At 41.7% G+C, this 19491-nt stretch overlaps 1 protein-coding gene across 3 annotated transcripts in view; it reads left to right on the top strand.

The window, feature by feature from the left end:
* Positions 1 to 19491, top strand: part of KCTD1 (potassium channel tetramerization domain containing 1) — a 103510-nt gene that overhangs the window by 54491 nt on the left and 29528 nt on the right. For 2 of the 3 annotated variants that reach the window (XM_072330254.1, XM_072330253.1), the window contains exon 2: positions 12555 to 12733. In XM_072330254.1, the coding sequence (XP_072186355.1) occupies positions 12555 to 12733 (179 nt within the window). Of the gene's footprint in view, positions 1 to 9693; positions 9744 to 12554; positions 12734 to 19491 lie in introns of those variants that run through there. The other variant, XM_072330255.1, reaches the window with a different exon arrangement.

Consider the following 19491-nt stretch of genomic DNA (forward strand, 5'->3'; position numbering starts at 1 on the left):
AGTCAAACTGATTTTGCTGTATTAAGTCGTTTAGATTTGATTGGAAATCAATCAAATCCTGATGTACGAGGGCTGCTTTGAAAGTAATGCCTCCTGTTTTACGGTTTTGGCCTGTGACTTCTGAGGCGGATGTTGGTGCTATGGCAGATGCTGAACCTTCCCCCCAGTATCCTAATATCCACACGATGTGTGTTGTTGCCATGTGGCAAATGGCAGCAGAGGGGGAATCTAACAAATTGGTGTTTGATATGGAAATACGTATGAAGCAGTGGTGTGTCACTGAATTCCTTTGTGTGGAAAAAATGGTACCAGATCTTAAGTTACCATGTCTTCTAAGCACATCATTATTATATACTTAAACTTTTCTCCTAAATATTTTTAGACAACCCCAGTCCTTGTGACTTGATCCTTCTCTGAAGTTTTTTGTTGTTGTTGTTTTGGTTTGATTTTTTTGTGTTGAGGAAGCCGGGTGTAGTTCAGAGTGGTTAATTTGGGCCTGAGCTGCTTATGGAGGATGTGTCCCCTTGTTAGCATGGTCTTACTAGTTTGTACCACTGGTTATTACTGCTCAAGATGCTCATTGGAGTTGATTTCTGTGGCTCTTGTTAGGTGATGTGTACCCCCTAGACAGATAAAAGATTTCTTCAGGTGTTGTTTTGCACGGGAACAATTTCACATTAACCTTACTGCCTCAGTAGTGTTTAAACTAGGCTAACTTACCTCTTGGCAATGGCCAGCTTCTCCAAGATCTCAGTTACAGAATAAGCTACCAAAAAGTGAAATTTCATACCTGAACTCTTTCCTCATGGTGTTGATCCAGTTCTTGCCAGTGGCAGTGCACGCCCTTAGGTCTTCTGTTGTAGCTTCTCTATGTTTTAAAAATGAAGCAACTTCGTGTGATATAAGCTTGGCTTTTATGTTCTTGGTAAAGCTGCTTGTTGCCCTTTTCCTTTCTAGCTGTCCCAGAATCACCTCATTTGATCATTCGGAAGAATACAGAAATATTGCTGGCTTATATGACATAGTATACCTGTCTTCCGCATGAATTTGCTAATATGTCTTTATTTCTTGCTTGTCAATTTGAAATGCATGTTGTGTGTTAGAGAAGTTAAAAGCCAATAGCTAGAGAAAGTTAAGGTAGGTATTTTTTGCCGAGTGACAGACACGGTCTTTAATGCTTCTTTAGACATATACAGTTCTTTTTGTTGTTCCAGGCACTGGCACTTCATGTGTTTGGTTTTATGCTTTGGTTATTACTAGACTCAGAAACAGCCCATGCAAAGTTAATGAATATTATATGACACTTTTCCTGATATTCTGAGGGTGTGTGTGTGTGGTCTATTGCTGTGTCAGACCAAGCAGAAGTCTTTTAATATGAAACTACGAGTTTGCTGAGCTAGTTAGCAAGAACCCTTCTGTCTAAAACTAGTTAGCCAGCTGCTGCTTCATGAAGTTGGCAAATGCACTGATGGCTTCAGTGTGCCATACAGCACATAGTTATATAGATTTGTGGTTAATCCACCCTTGTGGGCAAAAAACGCTAAAATTAGCTGGCAAATGGGTGTTTTTATCGTATGAGCTACTATGAGTACTTGCAGGAATCCCTACAGGTCTGAAAACAATAATAATCAAAATTGTATTCCTTAGCCTTGGATCCAAAAGTATCTTTTACACATAATGGAATCAAATGAACCAAATCTAAAGTATGCTTTGTTCCTATGCCATATGTTTGCCGTCTTGCCAAGCACGCTTCTCTCCTCCTAGAGCAGGATCCTGTGTTCTACTCTCCTCAAATCCTGCCCTTCATACCATGCGAAAAAGTCACTGCTTGACCTGATAATTGTGTGGATACCATTCCTTTTAAGTCCCCATTTTCCCAATGTTTAAGAAAATTTAAAAACAAAACAAAACAAAAAAACATAAAAGAGGTAAAATCAAACTAAAAAGTACTGCATTAATGAAGCCTTTTAAGTTTAATTGAGGACTTCATCTCCTTTCCACTAGCTGCCTCAAAGCATACCTCCTCCTATGACAGCTTTAACATCCAAAGAGCATCAGAGTTTTGCAATAGAGCAGAGGTAGGAAAGTATCTGGGTGGCTGAGGGCTGTTTACTCAGCTCCTGTATGCAGTGCTGTGTCCATAACCTGCTAGGATTGCTCTTGGGATACCTCAACCATCTTGTGTCACTTTGTGTATGTGCCTTTGACATAAGCCTGATTCCTCGCCCAGCACCTGTATGTTGTTATGCTGCCTGTCCCAGTGTATTAAGTAACCTACATGCGTTTTGAAACAGCTAGTGATAAATAAGGTGATTTCTCTCATGATAATGCTTGGACTTTTTCATTCTCCTGCTTATTATGAAATATGTAGGCTGATAATTTTAATGAGAGTTACAAGAGGAGAGAGAAACTTTTAGCCAGCGCTAGAAATGCATGGGATCATTTCAGAGCTGAGTAAACTCTCCTTATTGCAATCTGCATTAACCAGGACTTCCGAAAAGCCTGTTCTTTCAGTAAGTTGGGACTTTATCATTTCCTTCACCCTCTTGGTGGTCTCTGTCACTCTGACAGGTTTTTGTAGAGCATCTTTTTTTTGTTTTTGAGATGGCACCACTGCTTTGCTTAGGTCAGCATTGGGAAGGGAAATGGGAGAGAGGAGGAAAAGCTTGCAACAACAGAGGACTCCTGAAGGCTGATCCTTTTTGGCTATAGCATTGCATTTCATCCTCCTGGAGTGAAGGATGTATATTAATTTAGCATTGCAGTTTTCCACAGTATTTCTAATTCTATAGCAGCTTGAACTCTAACTGTCAAACTTGCAATTTCGTTAGCATCTTAATTGTAAATTAGATAATTACAGAGGCATTGTCTTAAAGCTCTTTCGTGTCCTTTTTCCCTGCTGTGAGGTTATAGATGAAGCTATCTGTCTATTATATTGTCTAGTCTCATAATTACTGAGTGGACACAGTGTCTTCGAAATTACAATTCAGACTGAGAATATTTTAGTATTTGTTGCTGCAAGAAACATCTCGAGAGCGCTTAGAGCTCAAGTGCATTACAGCGTTTCGTAGGCACAGTTTTATTGGATTCTTAGGATTTGTCCCTTTCATGCGGCAGGAAGAGCTAACAGAGGAGCTTTTTTGTTGTTGTTGTTTTTGTTTTTCCTCAAGGTGATTCCAGATGTAAAATTCATCAGGCTATGTGAAGGTGGTTCTTTCTGTTGCTGCTTGTTCAGTCTGAAGTAGATAACGTTCTGTTGATATGTCCAAAAATGCATCTTCTCCACAAGGGTCAGTATTATCTCTTTCTGCTCGCAGGCAAATTAATAAAACAAATTTTAAAAGTGCAAAGGAAAGCAGGCAGCTGGCTGATTCAAAGGGTGAGGCTATGTTTTTCATCACCACCCTTTCAAAGCCTCTCTGAATCAAAAGAACCATTGGATTGCGAAGGCAAGACCTATGCCACACCAGAAGCTCCCAGTTCAGCAATTTTCCCAGGGTAAAATTATAACTCATGTTTCCTCAGCACAGGCTGTAACTGGCAGCGTTCCTTCTACTTCTAAGGGTGAAATTGCTGGGGGGAGAACAGACATCTAATGTGCCTCTGGAAGTTTTACAATGGGTGTTAGCCTGGCTTTGTGAAAAGGGAGACGTTCCTCTGGAACATACCCAAGGGCAGGTGCTATTCAAACTGTAGTGTAAATTAACTTTAAATAAAGTAGTGTGGGCTTATTTCTGTTGGGGTTGCGAGTCAAATTTGCAGAAAAGGCCCATTTTTCAAATTCTGACAGTTAATGACAATCTTCCAGTTATCCCACTGTTGTCTGCATTCTTATGAGTCTTTAAAGTCTTCAGATATGACTGCAGTTCAAGATGTTAATCTTTGTTCGTGTACTGCTGATAGGATCTTAACTCACAAACAAAACAGCTGGATTTTAGCAATGCTTGTATTTTGGTGTTTCTTCTCACCAGGAGATTATTGGACAAATTGCAGACTCATGAAAAATGTAGCCAGTTGGTTTTTCTCCCTGCTCAAATTCTGACACCATCTTTAAGAAGTTGTTTAGCTTTGCATTCAAATGTACCTGCATGGTCCTGGCAAAGAGAAGCTCTTCCCTTTTTAAACACAGGAAGGAGCGCTGTGTTGCTTGGTTGTTTTTGTTTTGTTTTTTTTTCCCCTCTTGTGCTTTTTGTATGTAAGGATTCTTACAGTATGTGCTCAGAGTAAGTGGATGAAGGACCTGAGTGACAAGTATGAGTGAAATTATTTAGTCAGATTAACCTATGGAGTGTCTGCTTGGGAGGAGTGGATGGCAGATTCACGTGCTCAGAGCTACTCCTTCCCACCTCCTTTCCTGACCTGAACTCTGCATACCACTCAGGGCCAAGGTGGCTGTGGTATGGCATCACTGCGGCAGGAGCTGTTGGCTGCTCTGTGCTGGGCTCTTCCCAGCCTGGAGACAGCTGCTCAGGTGGCTGTCTTTTCCAGAGAGGCGGTGAGAGCACCAGTGGAGTCCCAGGGCAGGTATCTTGTCTGTGAAGTCACTGGCAAACCACACTTCATGCAACCAGAATGAGGTGGTGCATGGCGTTTGTATCAAGGGTGCTGCTGGAACAGCTAAGGCCTTCTATGAAAGAGAACTGATCTGTCATCTTCCCTCTGCCAGAAGGTAAAACTTTTTTGTGTGCTTGCTTTCATACAGTTATGGGTAAATTCACCCTATTTCTGCTACCTGAGGTTTGATAGAGGTAAGAGAAATGAGTGACCTATTTTCCAGCTTTAAAGGAAAATAAATGAAGTTGTCCTCAGGGCAGTGGAAGCAAAGGCTTTTGTATCAGCTGGCGTGCTGTGGGGCAGGGCTGCCAGACTGCGCAAGGCTCCTTAGACATGGCAGCCTCTTTCCCAGGGACTCCTCATCTCTGTTTCCTTTTATTAATATAAATAAATACAAATAATTGCATGGATGTGTCCAAGATAACTGTAGTCTCTCTTCAGTGAGGCTGAGGGATCTGTTGGCAATTGGTGGCTTGTAGCAGTTCCTTCAGTAGCTGGCAGGATCCACTTTCTGTCTGTGAGAACAAAAGCATGAGAGGAGGTGCCTGGCTATGCACGCCTTTCAAGTATTTGGAGCTGGGCACGTGTAGTAGGAGGAGTAGGCTCAGGCTAGGGAGCTGCTCTTCCTTTTGGTCACTCCTAAATCAGTGTTATTGTCAGTTTGAATAGAAGCTGGTACAGAGCAAATCAGCTCCTAGTGGAACAGATGGTCTAAAATTGCAGGCATTTGTCCCATTCCTATTGTAGGATGCCATTAGAAGCGGTGCAGCAGGTCTGTTGGCCTTCGGTCTGGTGCCCTCCTTCATCCTCCCAAAGGGTTACGGGGTGGCTTTGCTGGCCGCATTCTGGGTTATGCACCCTGTGATTATACAGTGTTGGGTGGGCAGTGTTGTGCTGTGTAGTAATTGGGAGCAGCTTTCGAATCCGGTTTTGCTTGTAAGTTAAATTGCCACTTTTCCCAAGTGAGAACCCAACCAGCAGCAAATCTGGAGACCATAGAAGTCTGCTTTCATTACAGAAAGCAGTGGCTAGTGGCTGTGTGCCGGAGGAGGTGATGCACCTGGACTTGACCCCAAGTTTAACATGGATTTTATTTTAATTGTGTTGGGTTGCATATATGCAGATCCAGTTTGAGTTATGGGCTTAAGCCAAGTCCTGCATCAGCCACATTTACCATTGGCTTGACCAATTTGTAGAGGGTGTACACAGCAAGAAGAGGGTAGGGCATGCAGAAGTATAGAGCTTTACTTATAGTGCTTGAATTTAATAAATGAAAGCATTTGGTCTGGCCTCAGTTATGCTTACTGAAACAAGCAAGGGGCTGAGTTAATCTTCCATGGAGAGTGCAAACTATCGTATATCTTGAGAGGTGGTAGAAAACCTTTGCATGCAGTTTCAAGGCCTAGGGGAATCTTCAGAAAAATTTCTGGGCACTTGCAGAGATAAATCCTGTCTCTCTAAACTTGACTTTTCCTAGATTTTGGATGTGCCTTTCCTGCAGTGGTGGCATAAGCATAGCTGCTGCCCTTATTCCTAAAGCCTCCTTCTCAAATTAATTAGAGATTTTCTTAGGTACTCAGTGGCCAGTCTATGATGAAATTGTGGTTAGAGCTGTTCTGCTGAAGTTAGTTGTGTGCTGCAGGCTTGACTACTGTCTACCTGCGTGTTGGGGTTTTCAAAGTGTCTTCAAGCTCTTGTCCAAGGGCACTTTTCACTGTCCTGAACCTCTGGGTAGGCAGTACTCTCCATCCAGCAGAAACACCCCTCATCCTGTAGATCTTGCCTAGCCCTTGGTTCTCTGCACATGTGGTGTTTATTCTAGGTTTGATCAGCTCTGATGAAGTGCCAGCAAGACTCATTGTGTCAAGGAAATTCAACCATGTTCTCTCCAGCTCTTGCAGCACTTTGCAGGCTGGTGTGCCCAGCTGCGCCTGCATCCAGAGGACGAGGCTGTGAGAGTAGCGTGTAGGATATGGAGCAAGGGAGACTCGTCTTGAGGGCCCACTGGGGCCGGCACCTCTGGGACAAGGAGGACATAGCAGTTGAAACTGTCCTGTCAGGTAAGTGCCTCAGTCACCCTTGCTGTTTGGACCATTGTGTGATACAGATGATCTGACTTCCAGGAGTTGGTTTAAGCCATATCTTTATCTTTTGATGGCCTGGATCATACCTCTGACTTCTCAGGCAGTCACATGCCACACATCTTGTTATGAAATGCATCACTGTCTGTATTTCTGCAGATTGTACTGAGTGCTGCAGATGTGGCAGTGGTTGTGGGCAGAGTGAGCTGCTGCTTGGTGAAGTAGTTGGTCTTGTGCTACAGTCGGTACTTCAGCATCTCAGAAGAACGGTCCTGACTTCTTAAGCTCTCTATTGTACTTGATTCTCTTGTATGGAATAATTTGGTCTTCCATCACATGTTGACAGGCATTCAGGATGTAAAATGAGGTTTTTCCTCCAGAGATCTAAAATAATAATTCTACTACTACCACTGAGTCTCAGGGGGCCTAGTATCTCAACTTACTGTGGCACTAAATTGCATCTGATGGTGTTTGGGGCCTGTCTCTCACACAGCACTCAAACAATTGTTTTGGAGTTTTGCTTTATAAACGTAATTCTTAATGTTCAGAGTCAGCAGTTTAAAGCTTGCAGCTGCAAGCGAAAGAGCATTCAGATTATATTGATGAAAGGCAAAAAACATTACGGCACAATCGGCAGATTTTTGCCAGGGAAGGTGATGCGTTACTTCTTTGTTTTGCAGACCTGATGGCACCACTACAGCCCAGACATGTCCTCAGAGAGCTACCACCAGTGTAAAGGTGAAGAAAAGTAAAGAGCATTGATATGTGTGAAGTGCAAAAAGTGTAAAGACTTTTTGCAGAGGGTCACTTCTTTGTGTCTGTTCTTCGGAATGAAGGTGAAGAGAAGAGACTGCCATAGCACTTAGGAGACTGAAGAGCATCTGGCATACTCTGTGTACAGTCATCTCTGAACATCTTGCAGGGCTGTCTGAGGGGCCAGCACAACCCGAGATTCTCTGTGGATGTGGTGTACCAGAGAGCTCATTGTGAGAATGTCACTAGCCATGGAGGATACTAGGGATGGGTTTTCCCCTTCAGCAGAACAAGCTTCCCGGACACATAGCTCTGTATCTCTTTGTGCTTGTTACACCTTCCAGAGGAGTTGTTTGTACTGTACTGATACTGTTTATATTGAATAAATGTTTTCTCCAGCCTCTTTGTTGTGGTGACTGTTTCTGCTGAGCTGGAAAAAAGTGGAGGGTACTTGCTTAAGCATTGTGGTGAGACACGATGGCAATTTATTTTTTTTTTAATCTTTAATGAAATGTTTATTTTGAGAAAAAAAAAGTATCTCCTCAGAATGAGGACACTTCTGCAGGAGCCAAATCAGAGTCACCTTAATGTTCTTGGTTTGCATGAGGGACTTGAAGCAGGGTTTTGTGCATCCCCATGAGCTCCCCTAAGGATCAGCCCACTGTTATTTCAGAGTCAAGGAGCACAGCTGGCTGTGAGATTTGAATGGTTCCTGCTATGCACTGAAGGAAAAAGCCCCTGTGCCTCTATCTTTGGAAGATTTTTATCTGTTTGGATTCATTTTCCACACAGTGGGATATGTACATTCAAAGATGTTTCTTCTGGAAATTGCTGATGTGACTATGCTGACTACTTTTGCCGCTTCAGGTGGTTCCTTGGCACAAAGCTGTGAAGAGAAACATCTCTTATGGCTTTCTATTGTAAGAAAATATAATGATTGGATGTGTTACAATAAACTGTTGCTTGATTATCTTTTCTTCTGGCATGCCTAGATGAGACAAGTTGTCCTCATCTCCCCCTGAAAAGTCCAAGAATGTTTGAAGTATGTAACTGTGACTTTCTCAACAGGGATAATTGTTTGAATTGTGGCAGGGAGGATCCAATAATTTTCCAGTTTGGTACAAAGACTAGAACTGAGTAGCATTTATACATTCCTTCTTCAGCTGGACTGGCTTATGGGCAGTGTGTTTGTGATATTAACCCTGGCCACATATGCCTTGACCCAGAGCCTGGAATGATCCTCTTGGTCATGGGAGTTAAGTAGATGCTTTGCGCTTGAATGTTGATCCTTCAGTGTGTGAGCTTGGGTTGTCTTGTAGTGGTGTGGTTTTTGTCAAGGCTCTTGGCTTGAAAAGGGAACTGAAATGACTTTGATTAAGACCACAGAGTGTAAATAACACTTCTGAAACCACTTCTAATCATAGCAGTCAATCATGAGTGAACATTTTCAGGGGAGGAGGAGGCTTCTTGCCTCTTCGATTTTGTGTGCTTAGCAGAACATTGTAATACCTCATATTCTTCAGATATCTCTTATTTCTTCCGCTTGCCACCAGGTTGACATGGTTACTGTGTTGTTCTTTGGTAGACCACACCTGGACGTACCTGCTTGTTCTTTGAAGGCTCCCTCTAGTAACAGCAGGGAAACGGGGGAGACCCAATTGTTTTTCTAATAGGGTAGTGGTTTTGTGCGCTGAATCAAAACCTCAGTGTCTCGTAAGACCTAAATGTCTTTAACCTGCCCAGCATATAGTTTTTAGTAGCTCTTTTGAGTATGTAGCTTGAGCAATGAATTTGTTCTGGGTTTGAAATGGGAACTCGCTACTTTGAAAAGCTGTTGGGTTCAAAATATTGGAGGACAAATAATGATAAATGTTTTACAAAGTACCTCAAGTGTTTCAGTGCATGGGAAGCGTTGTGAAACCTGGGATTTCCGGTTGTTATTTAATTTTTTTCATAGGATAAACATTGAAATGTTTGTAAAGGAAAGATACCAAGTGGAAAAGTGAGCTGCTAGGAGAGCAGGAAGGCTACTGCTCCTATAGCCAGCACAGGCTCTGGCTGTGCTTTGTGTTCTACTCATGAATAAAGTCAGTGCAATTCCCAAGGCAGAAAACCACCTCCATAATCTCCCTCCCATGTGGGAGCAGCCATGGTTGAAATACAAACCCTTCCTGGGCACAGGGACCTACGTGAGATAGAGCACACCAAGCCAGGCTGCTGAGGAGCCTTTCAGTGGTTTTTGTCACCAGCTGTTTTAAATAGCTTGTAATCAGCTGGATCCCACTGAGTTTGATTTCTACGACTCCCTTCTCTCCTCTGATTGTTTCTAAGGAATGGTATTTGTAATCACTTCAGGTTAGTGGAAGTTTAATTTACCAGCGGTGCCTTATTGTAACCACATTTTTTCTATCTGAGCTTGCTCAATTCACATTTGCGATAATACTGGATGGTTTTTCAGGGAGGCTATCTTCCCGTCTCACTGTCTCCATAGCTGAACTAATACAACAGTTTAACTCCAGTCTGTTAAAAAGAGCGGTGTTAACACCATGCATGTTGGACAGTGATCTTCTCTGCTATGCTGGTAGGATGTGCTACACAGAAGAAGCTGTTTTTTAATCACTCAGTACTCTGAATGCCATTTCTGCATCATCTCAAGGGAAACTGGATAGAAGTAGTAGAATAGTAGAGCTACCATTGCATAATTTCAAAGGGGTCGCCAAAGGAGCAATGAATGAGTTTCATCTCTGTAAGCTAGGGCTGGAGCAGCAATAGGTTATTGTATTTAATATCTAAATGCTGAACGTTTGAGTATTGTTTCCTGAGGCAGAATGATGCAGGTAACATGAAGGGGAAATGTTGAAAAGGAGGATGGTGAAATAAAATAGCAAAGGTCTTAGTAAAGTTATAGATATTTATTTATTGGGAGTTTTATAGGTAAACTGTGTACAGGACTGCTTGGTTATGTCTCTCTTTTGGAAACCAGTTCTGCTTTCTTACCTTTGTTTTTTTGCCTTGTGAAATGCCCACGGTCTTTTGAGCTATCTCCCATCCTTGAGGTGATGTTTATCCTATGCCTTCTCCTCCTGTTTCGTATGCCCGGCACTATCACAGCTCTGCTGAATGAGGTCTCAGCCTAACTACAATATTAACCCCGAAAATCTGTTCATTTTCTCCTGAGCAGCCCTGGGCAGGGTATACAGGAGAATGTGTCCAATTGAAAAACTATTACAGGCTCCTCAGTGCTGCAGTCTGCTAAATTGTTACAGGGCTGTATTTTTCTGACAGAGTGGATCCTAGTAAGGGGGGTAATGTTGTCTATTTCATACAAGTTACAGAATTTGTTCTTTTCTCTTTGGTCTCTGCTTTCTTTGTTGGCTTTTCAAATTGTTTGCCCGCTTTTGAACACTGAAACGCGTTCCCTATCCCAGTCAGTATCATTTCTTTGCCTTCTTATTTCCACCTTTCCAGTCATCGTGTTTAATTTTTTCTTCATTATTTTGCTAAGTGCTTTGCTGCAGATCAGTAACATCTTGGGTGGTGGTTGTACCACATAGCATTTATAGCAGACATTAGTTTTGCATAGCGTGTGTACTGTATTTTGTCTGGACTTGTCTTCATTGCGCTGCAGGCACCTCCTCAAGCAATTGTAGTGATTAAGAGTGGTATTTCTGCAAATTTATATGAACTTCTGCTTATGTAGAAAGAGGGGGGGGGGAACAAAACAAGAAGCAACTCCCCTCCTCCCCCCCGCACCCCAACATCTAAACTAGGTGTTTTTCTTCATCCTCTTCATTTTTATCAGTATTTGACCGAAGCTTGCTTTTGTGTATGAAAGAAAATTAGTTAAGTACCTTGTGGTTTACAGATGCCTTTTGTTACGTATTACTTGGATTTATTGTGCAACGCTGGCCTGTAAATCATTTTGGTGAGACGTTTACCTGGCTCACGTTGCCTGGATGGTTTGAATCTTTAACAGCCATGAAAAACATACACGTTTTCAATGGCAAAGGGCTTCACCAGTCCAAATTTCCCATAACTGTGCTTCGGCGAGGCTTAGTACCCAGCTCTGTGAGATGTTTACAAAGAAGCCATTAGGTTTTGCAGCTAAAAGACGTGTTGAAAGAACAAAGAGAGTTTTGTGATGAAGTGTATCTGACTTCTCGCTGCTTTGCTTACCTTTTAAATGTAAAACTGCGTAATTTGCAAGGGCTTTTATTTCTCAGGGCATCTCTATAAGATTCCACCAGTGTGGAGCTTTCCTTCAGCAGAAAGCGCGGTTGTCCCAAAACCGCTCTCGAACGCATTTCTATTTTAATCCCCAGCTTTGAATACAGCTTGCCTTACTGGCTCGGGCAAATGGCTCTGCCCTGCCCCACCCCGCCGGGCGCGCAGACGAGGAGCATGCTGCTCGCTGGCGTTACATCCCTGCCTTTGTGACTAAAAGTTGGTTTCATCAGCATCAGCTCCTGCTCCACTTCGGGAGTCCGCCTGCCTGGGGAAGCCGCTCAGACCCGCCGCCTATGTGGGGCACGCAGGGGCAGCTCTCGCCATCCGTGTAACTTTTAAATGGAAGATGTCTTTCTCAAAGGCTGCCGATGTCCAGCGGTGTGCAGTGCGTGAACAGTTGACTAGTCCAGGTGTTTCTGCTTCTGTTTCCGTGCTATGTGAGTTGGAAATTCGAGAGAAGAGTGTGCAGAATGGAGGAGTTGAGGGTTCGTATTTCTCTTCTGACTGCTTTGGAAGGAGCATAAATTCTACCTGTGGGTTTTAATTAAAGAGAATAGTAATTGTTCTTAGTCTTTCTGTCTGCGGCTCGTGGTGCTTTTGTCAGAGACTTTATCAGCTCTGAAGTACGAGAATGAGCTTCTTTCTCTTTTCTGTATGGGTCGTCTGTCATGAGCAGTGTTCAGGAGGAACTTGTTGTATCAAACGTGATTTCTACTTTGTGGGCTCGATCGTTGCATTTTGCCACGCGTTACCTATTTGAAACGCAGCCAGTTAAGACTTCTACAGATGGACTGATTTTAAAAACTGCCAAAGATTTGTCTGTGCTTTAATAAGATGAAAATGGTAAGCTGAGGCTACGAGGCAGTGCTGTTGACTGGAGGCTGTGGGTTTCTGTGAGGTTTTCAAGAAGATCATTAACCCGGGTCTATCTCTTCACAGGACAGTCGGCCCAATATGTCAAGACCTCTGATCACTAGATCCCCTGCATCTCCATTGAACAATCAAGGCATCCCCACTCCAGCACAACTCACAAAATCCAACGCACCAGTTCACATTGATGTGGGTGGGCACATGTATACCAGCAGCTTGGCCACGCTTACAAAATATCCTGATTCCAGGTAACTTTAAAAAGATTGTTCTGCATGTCTTTGGCAACTCCTTTTCTTCAATTTCATGCTTGGAAGTCCTGGGGCTGTCTTAGAGTGATAAATTTAGTTCCTTTTGTTTCGAAATGAAATTAGGTTTCTTTGTTCATAGGAGGTTAGTGACTGACTTTTTCTTTCTCTGATCCACTGTGTTGCAGACAAATGGCATCTCTGCAGACCCCTGTGTTTACGTACTAAAACAAAGTAAAGAACACTGGCTTTCTACCATACTTTTATGCCTGTGCATCCATTCTGTGGTTTATTACAATCAGAAGCTGTACGAATACTGCATTTAAGTCCAAAGCTGGGAGCGTTGGGATATTTGTTTTGTTTGGCTTTTTTTTTTTTACCTTTCCCTTTTTTTTTGGTTGTTGTTGTTTGGTCTTTTGGAGACCTTTTTTCCTGTACTGTCAAAGTGTACTCTTAGATATGTCACATGAGGTTATGTGTAGCAAAATATAGGACAGCATTAACTTCATCCTTTTTATAGCATCTTAGGACTTTTCAGATAATTAGACTCTTAATTCTCACATACTCACTTTATATATCTTCTAAATGGAAAATATGTGGCTTTGGTAACTTACTGGTATTAAGTAATTAGAAATTGCAGTTCTAAGAGTACAAGGGCTCACTGAACATACAGTGCGAGAATGTTTCATAGTGGTGGTGGCAGATAAACATGGCAAGATATTGTAACTCTAAAAGTGGTTATCAGAGGTTGATTGTGTCTGCAGCATTAGTCTATGCCTACTCTAGGAAAAGAACTTTCAGCTTCATGGTCTTTCCTCACCAGCATTTGAGTAGGGGTGGAAGAATTTTAAGGCACAGCTCACCTTTCTCCCCAGCTACTTGTACTCCTCCCTCTCAGCTCTGCACTGCTAAGGCAGTAAAGAAGCTCTGCATAGTATAGTCAGCATAAGCCTATGGGTTCATAGAAGCAGAAGACCCAAAGGGGTCCCACTGCCCCCCTGATGTGTGACCTTCTGTAGAGAAGCAAGGCTCAGTCTAACGGGACAGATGGATTAATGCATGGGGGATTAGTGGAAGAAGAGCAGTGCAATCTATCAGATCCTTGGCCATAGGCATTTGGCAGCATTGTCACCTTAGTAGCACTGAAATCATTTTCTTTTTGGTTGATGATCGCATAAATGATTTAAATGATATTCTCCATTACAGTGAGTCTTTTAATTCTTGTTCTGGGACCTAAAGAAATTAAAGAGAATCTTACAGTAAATGGAAGTACTCATGCTAGTCCACGATAGTATGTCTTGGTGGCAGCCTATCACTCTAGTTGAATCTCAGTTAAGTGGTTCATTTAGCAAGGACCCAGAAAGATCCTTACTGCAATTCAAGCAAGCCAATTCTCCTTTTCTGCTTCACAAGCAATTCCCTCTATTAATTATTGTCCTGTCACATGACTGATCTCCAGTGTCACCTTTGCCCATTATTTTGAGCTATTTTAGTAACAGCAATTCACAGCTGAAGCATTTATTTAGATAATTTCTTTTGTCTTGCTAAGCTTTTGTTTCCGTTGACTCTTTTTTACTGGGTTGTGGGGGATGATTTCATGAGTTTCCTGATCCCACAACACTAACTTGCCTTTCCATAGGGCATAAGGTGCTATTCACACAGTATGGCTTTTGCTCTAAGAATAGTTCTTACTGATACTGCTGCCCCTGCAGCATTATCAGCATAGTTTTAAGTAGGACTGGAGGAGTGCTTCTAACACTAAGACCTGACAGTGCTAGAGGAAGAGAATGGTAAAGGCACATGAAAGAGAAACAGGTGGACACATGGCCTTTCTTATGATATTTCTTCAAGGAAGGCCAGCCAGAGAGAACTAATATAGGCATTGCCAGACCACAGGCCCGCCTTGAGAGATTAAAGCAATGTCTGGAAAAACTCGAATTGTTCTTCAAAAATGGAACCTACCCATGTCAGGAAATTTTTCTTAGGACCTGGTTGTGTTCAGCTTCTAGGATTGGTTATTATTTAGCATTTCTTCAGTAGCTGGGGTAGTGACGGTGTGAAATAGTAGGGAAATGCCTTCCTGCTGTGTATGCCTTCTTACAGTGCAGCAGGAGAGGCTGTTGCTATTAATGCATGCAGCTTCTGTTTCCATGTCAGATTCACCAGGACAACGTATTTCTTTTTAAGTGAAGAAACTGAAATATCTTTCCTAAGTGTTTAGTGGCAGTGGAATTTAAACTTAATGCATTCTACATTCAGTTGAGTTATTGTAACACTTTAAAGTGGAAGCTATGCCTCTGGTATCAAAGCCAGTTTAATAAATTAAACATTTTAAAGCTCTTCAAACATAATGTATAGAAAACCCAAGCTCTAAGTTATAGTCATTCTGTTTCAAGTCGTTCTGACATGCACTTTATGTCTCAGTTCTGACAGAAAGTGTCTTTTGAACCCCTTGATGAGTGAATAATTCCAGCACAGCTATTAGAATCTGGAATTCCCAGCCACTTCCAGAACTTGAGATATTTCTTTTTTAACATCAGTAGCTTCAAAAGAACAATTACTAAACTCGTTTGGATGTCAAGACAGTGACATGAAGCAATAAGCTGGCAATCACAGTACTGCAGTTTGTTTTTTGTCTGTGAGGTCTTCACAATTTATTTCCAGCGTTGTGCTTGTGTGAGTACGGTGAGTTCTAGGTACTAATCACTCAGTAATGTTTGGACCTTAGTACAAATTGTTTCTCAGAGCTTGACCTGGTCAGCATGTACTCAACAGATGCACTTTTTTAGTGCTGGATTACTCTAATCCAAAGTTTTGGTCTACTTTGTTTAATGTTTTCTTTTTCTACCAGCATCACATTTGTGAATTAGATCAAAACTAAGGCAGGGTCTCACAGATCTTTTTGGGTGAGTTGAAGCCTCCTGAGGCTCACTGTCACATGAAGTATTGCTTGTGAAAAATAAGGTCTTGATTATCTTGCCTGAAAGAGCACTGCTCCAGGGATGAGTCAAAGCATAGGTTGCAGGCTCCAGCATCTAACAGGTTGAGACATGAAAGTCATTAGGCTCCTGACTCGTATTACATGTAGTCTAAGGGCCAGAAGCCTAAAATGAACCTTTCATCTGTGGGCCAGCTACCAGAGTCATCTTTCTTTGTGAGATTGAAAAGGTGATATCCAAAGCAGCAGTTTTGGAGTCACTATGACTTGCCAGTGTGGAGGAGACCCATCCTGATAGAGCACTTTGCTTTGGAGCGAGTGTATTGTTCCTTCATCTTTAGGATTTAATAAAAAAACTGATCTTATTCTTCTCCATTCTCTTCTTCTTGAACAATACAGTAGGAATTGGAAAGGGTTCCTTACCAGGTAAAGATTTGCGGTTTGCAGGGTACGTATTCCATAATTCTTTTGTTAGATCCCTGGAGCCAATTTATAACCTGATATGTAAAATTCCTACTGACAGGTATCTATTCTTTCCTCCAAAGAAAACCTAGGAAAATTTAGAAAAGCATCTTGCTGCTGATGCTCTGCTTCCTGCCCTTTCCTATGGAAAGACCATACAATTCGGCAGAGCTAGGCTTCATGAAGAGGCAATTGGAATCAGTGTATCTGCCAAGAGGACCTAACGCAAGGTCAGTTTGCTGAGGGAAAAAAAAGAGTAGTTTTCTTTAAATGGTTGAAGATGGACAGGTGTCCTTTTCTGCACCTCCCCCCAAGAAGACTGTAAGTTGTGATGCATTCACCCATGTGGAAGACTGTTCCTCCTGCTTCTCAGTTGTAAATCGATGGCTATGCATATATCTGTGTGAGCAAACCAAACAATGCTGTTTGTACTCTGTGAGGAATCCTGTGGTTTTGGAATTTGTTTTGAACCAGGTTGTGCAGGACATTTCGTAACACAACGTTATCTATTAAGGATTTGGGTGCGCTGCTTTATTTATGTTTTTAATTGCTTTGCTTTTTGCAAATGAAGTTTTTCAGAAATTAGCCTGTTTTCAACAACCCAGAGTTAAGCCTGATGGTATTTATTCCAGGGAAGATGGGTACCCCTTCTTATGGTCACCAAGGAGTCTGAGAAAACCGGCTTGAGGTTTTAGCAGAGACCTGATTATGAGCAAGGGAAGCACAGGCTTGTTAGTTCTAATAGTTGAACTTCAGCAGTTTACTCACCTTCTCTCAGCGCATTATCATCTTGCATAAGATCAAACCCTTTGCTTGGAGATGGCATTTCTACACCTCTAAGCTTTAATGCTGTCTGTATGATGTGTACCACAAGGTATTGTGCACCAGGCTAAGACAAAGTCAAATGACTGTCATGACTAAATGGAAAAACGTTTGACTTTGATCGTATGGGGATCAGCTTTCTGATACCTGCTATCAGCAATATCAGCAGTGTGGTCTATCACAAGTTCAAAGCATCTGGACTTCTAATTAGTGCTGTCCAAGTCACACAGGATAAACCTTTGCATAATTCCAAAACATCAAATTGCCGCATCCTGTATTCTCACTGTAGAGTTGAAAGATTTCATTAAAAGCCTTATATATTTTTCTCATCCACAATCTGTTGGGGCATCTGTTTGCATTGCTACATCTCCCATCTTGTGTTACTCCCTGCATATGAAGGTGGGTTCTTCTTGAATAGCATTTCACAATACTTCCAAATTTCTGCCCAGGGCTATTTCAGGTTTTCATATTAACCAATCCATTCATGTCCCAGTTTTCTTACCCAATCTTCCCTCTCAGCCCTCAGGGAAATTAAATTTCACACACCTGGATCTAGTTAGGACACTGTTTTTTTTTGGTTTGTGAGACTTTCTTTTGCACTAATAGCACAAAATTACTTAGGAGAGTGTCCAGACTGTCCTTGGACTTTGCTGGCCGGTTGGGAACAGGGCTTATCTATCCTTCATAGGTTACATGTGGACCTCCAGAGATACTCCCTTGATTTAGGTAGGATGACACTGTTCACTTGTTTCAGGGCTTTGGCAGGTTCTGCTGTCTGAATACTGTTCACAGTTCCAGAAGAAGACACTGACTTTGCCCTTAGTACATAATTCTGCAGTTTGCAGCACCATGCTGGAGCCTTCTTTTTAGGTAGGAGGTTTGTTGTGGTGGGGCTGTTTCGTGCTTTGCATAGCACTGCCTCTGAAATACCTTCACAAGAGTAGTCATGCTACTCAATTCCTACTCACCTTGGATGCTACCTTTCAAACTATTGTCATATGATGCTAGTAGTTCAAAAACTATAAATACAAAATCTTCTAATTAATTAGGATTTTTTTTGTTTGTTTGCTTTTTGCTGTTTTCATGGAAATGCTAATAGAGTGGGAGTTACTACATTCTTCCTCCAGTCTTCTTATTTGTATTCATCTTCTTTGAAGGCATATCTGCATCAGTGGAACTACTTGGTGATCTTTCTAGAGTAGTATCATTAAAGCGGGTGAGGTAATACTTCTCAGATCACTGTTAAAGATCTCATACAACTCACTTTCTTCTGCAAGCTGTAAAAAGCAAGCTCCCTGAAGATCTTTGAACATAGTTATGCACTAGCTCAGGCAGTTGCCTTGATATGAGTTGTCCAGACAGTATTTTTTTTGTTTTGTTTTGTTTTTTAATATCTTGTAGCATTCCTGACAAGGAGAAATAGATAGAAAAGGTAGGTATTGGCTCAGTTTAATTTTTGTTGACTAGCCTGGCTTACTCGCCTAGTTATTCACCTTTTATATTTTATGATTTGATAGCTGCATGGTCTTGTGATAAGTGAAAGTGTTTGGGATATGGAGATATGTTGAGTCCATCACTGACCTGTTCTGTGATCCAAGATAATTGATTTAACCTCGAGGTTTTGTTGCTTCCTGTCAAAGTTAACGAAAAAGAAGTTTGTAAAATGCTTTGGGATGATGATTGAAAGCGTGAAAGATTGCTATGTGTGAATGTTTATAGATACCTGTAGCTGTGCTAGAAACAGCTGATGATGTTGGAATCATCAGGTGCATGTATCAGTAAAAAGTAAAGTGCTGATTCAGGAAGACCATATGGAGTACAGTCCATATGTAGGACTGCTGGTCTGTGTTCTGTTCTGGTCGCTGTAACCAACTATAGACATCAGGGGGAAACTAGAACAGTGAATGATCGTGTACTCCATGCCTATTTCAAGAAATTTATAGAATTTTCGCAACTGATATTGTGAAGAGAAATCTTTTGTAACACACATCTGTCAATAAAGAGCTCAGAGGGGTATTTTCTGCTCAAAGATTAATTGCATCTCTAGGTACATATATTGAACTCAAGATACGTATTGACCTCACTTTGTCTCAATTAATGATTACCACAGGTCAGACATCACTGTCACCTTGGTAGAAAGTGAATGTTTTCTGAATCTTAGTCCCGTACTCTGTTTGCCTTGCAAGGTCAGCAAGTCATTGCTTTTGCTTATGGCTAGTGACTGGGTGAAAGAAACAGTATCATCAGTTTAGCAGGTTTTCACGTTGTGTGGTCAGTAACTGGTAGCGAGTCATCACTGAACCATCGAGTTCATGTCTTTGTGTTGAAAGTGTCACTAAAATTGCTCTGGTATATTAGTTATTTGGAGGATTTAAAATGGTGTTTTCTAATTGTTTTATGCTTGTGCACTCAAACGTTTAATGTAATAGTGAAATTGAGATAGTGGATAGTGGACATATGGAAACTGATACAAAGTAGATGTACAAACTTTGTATTACAGGGGTTCGGGCCATGCTTTTATCCATGGCTGCATGAATAT

This window comes from Excalfactoria chinensis, chromosome 2 (genome assembly GCF_039878825.1).
Source record: "Excalfactoria chinensis isolate bCotChi1 chromosome 2, bCotChi1.hap2, whole genome shotgun sequence".
In the NCBI taxonomy this organism is placed as follows: Eukaryota; Metazoa; Chordata; class Aves; order Galliformes; family Phasianidae; genus Excalfactoria; species Excalfactoria chinensis.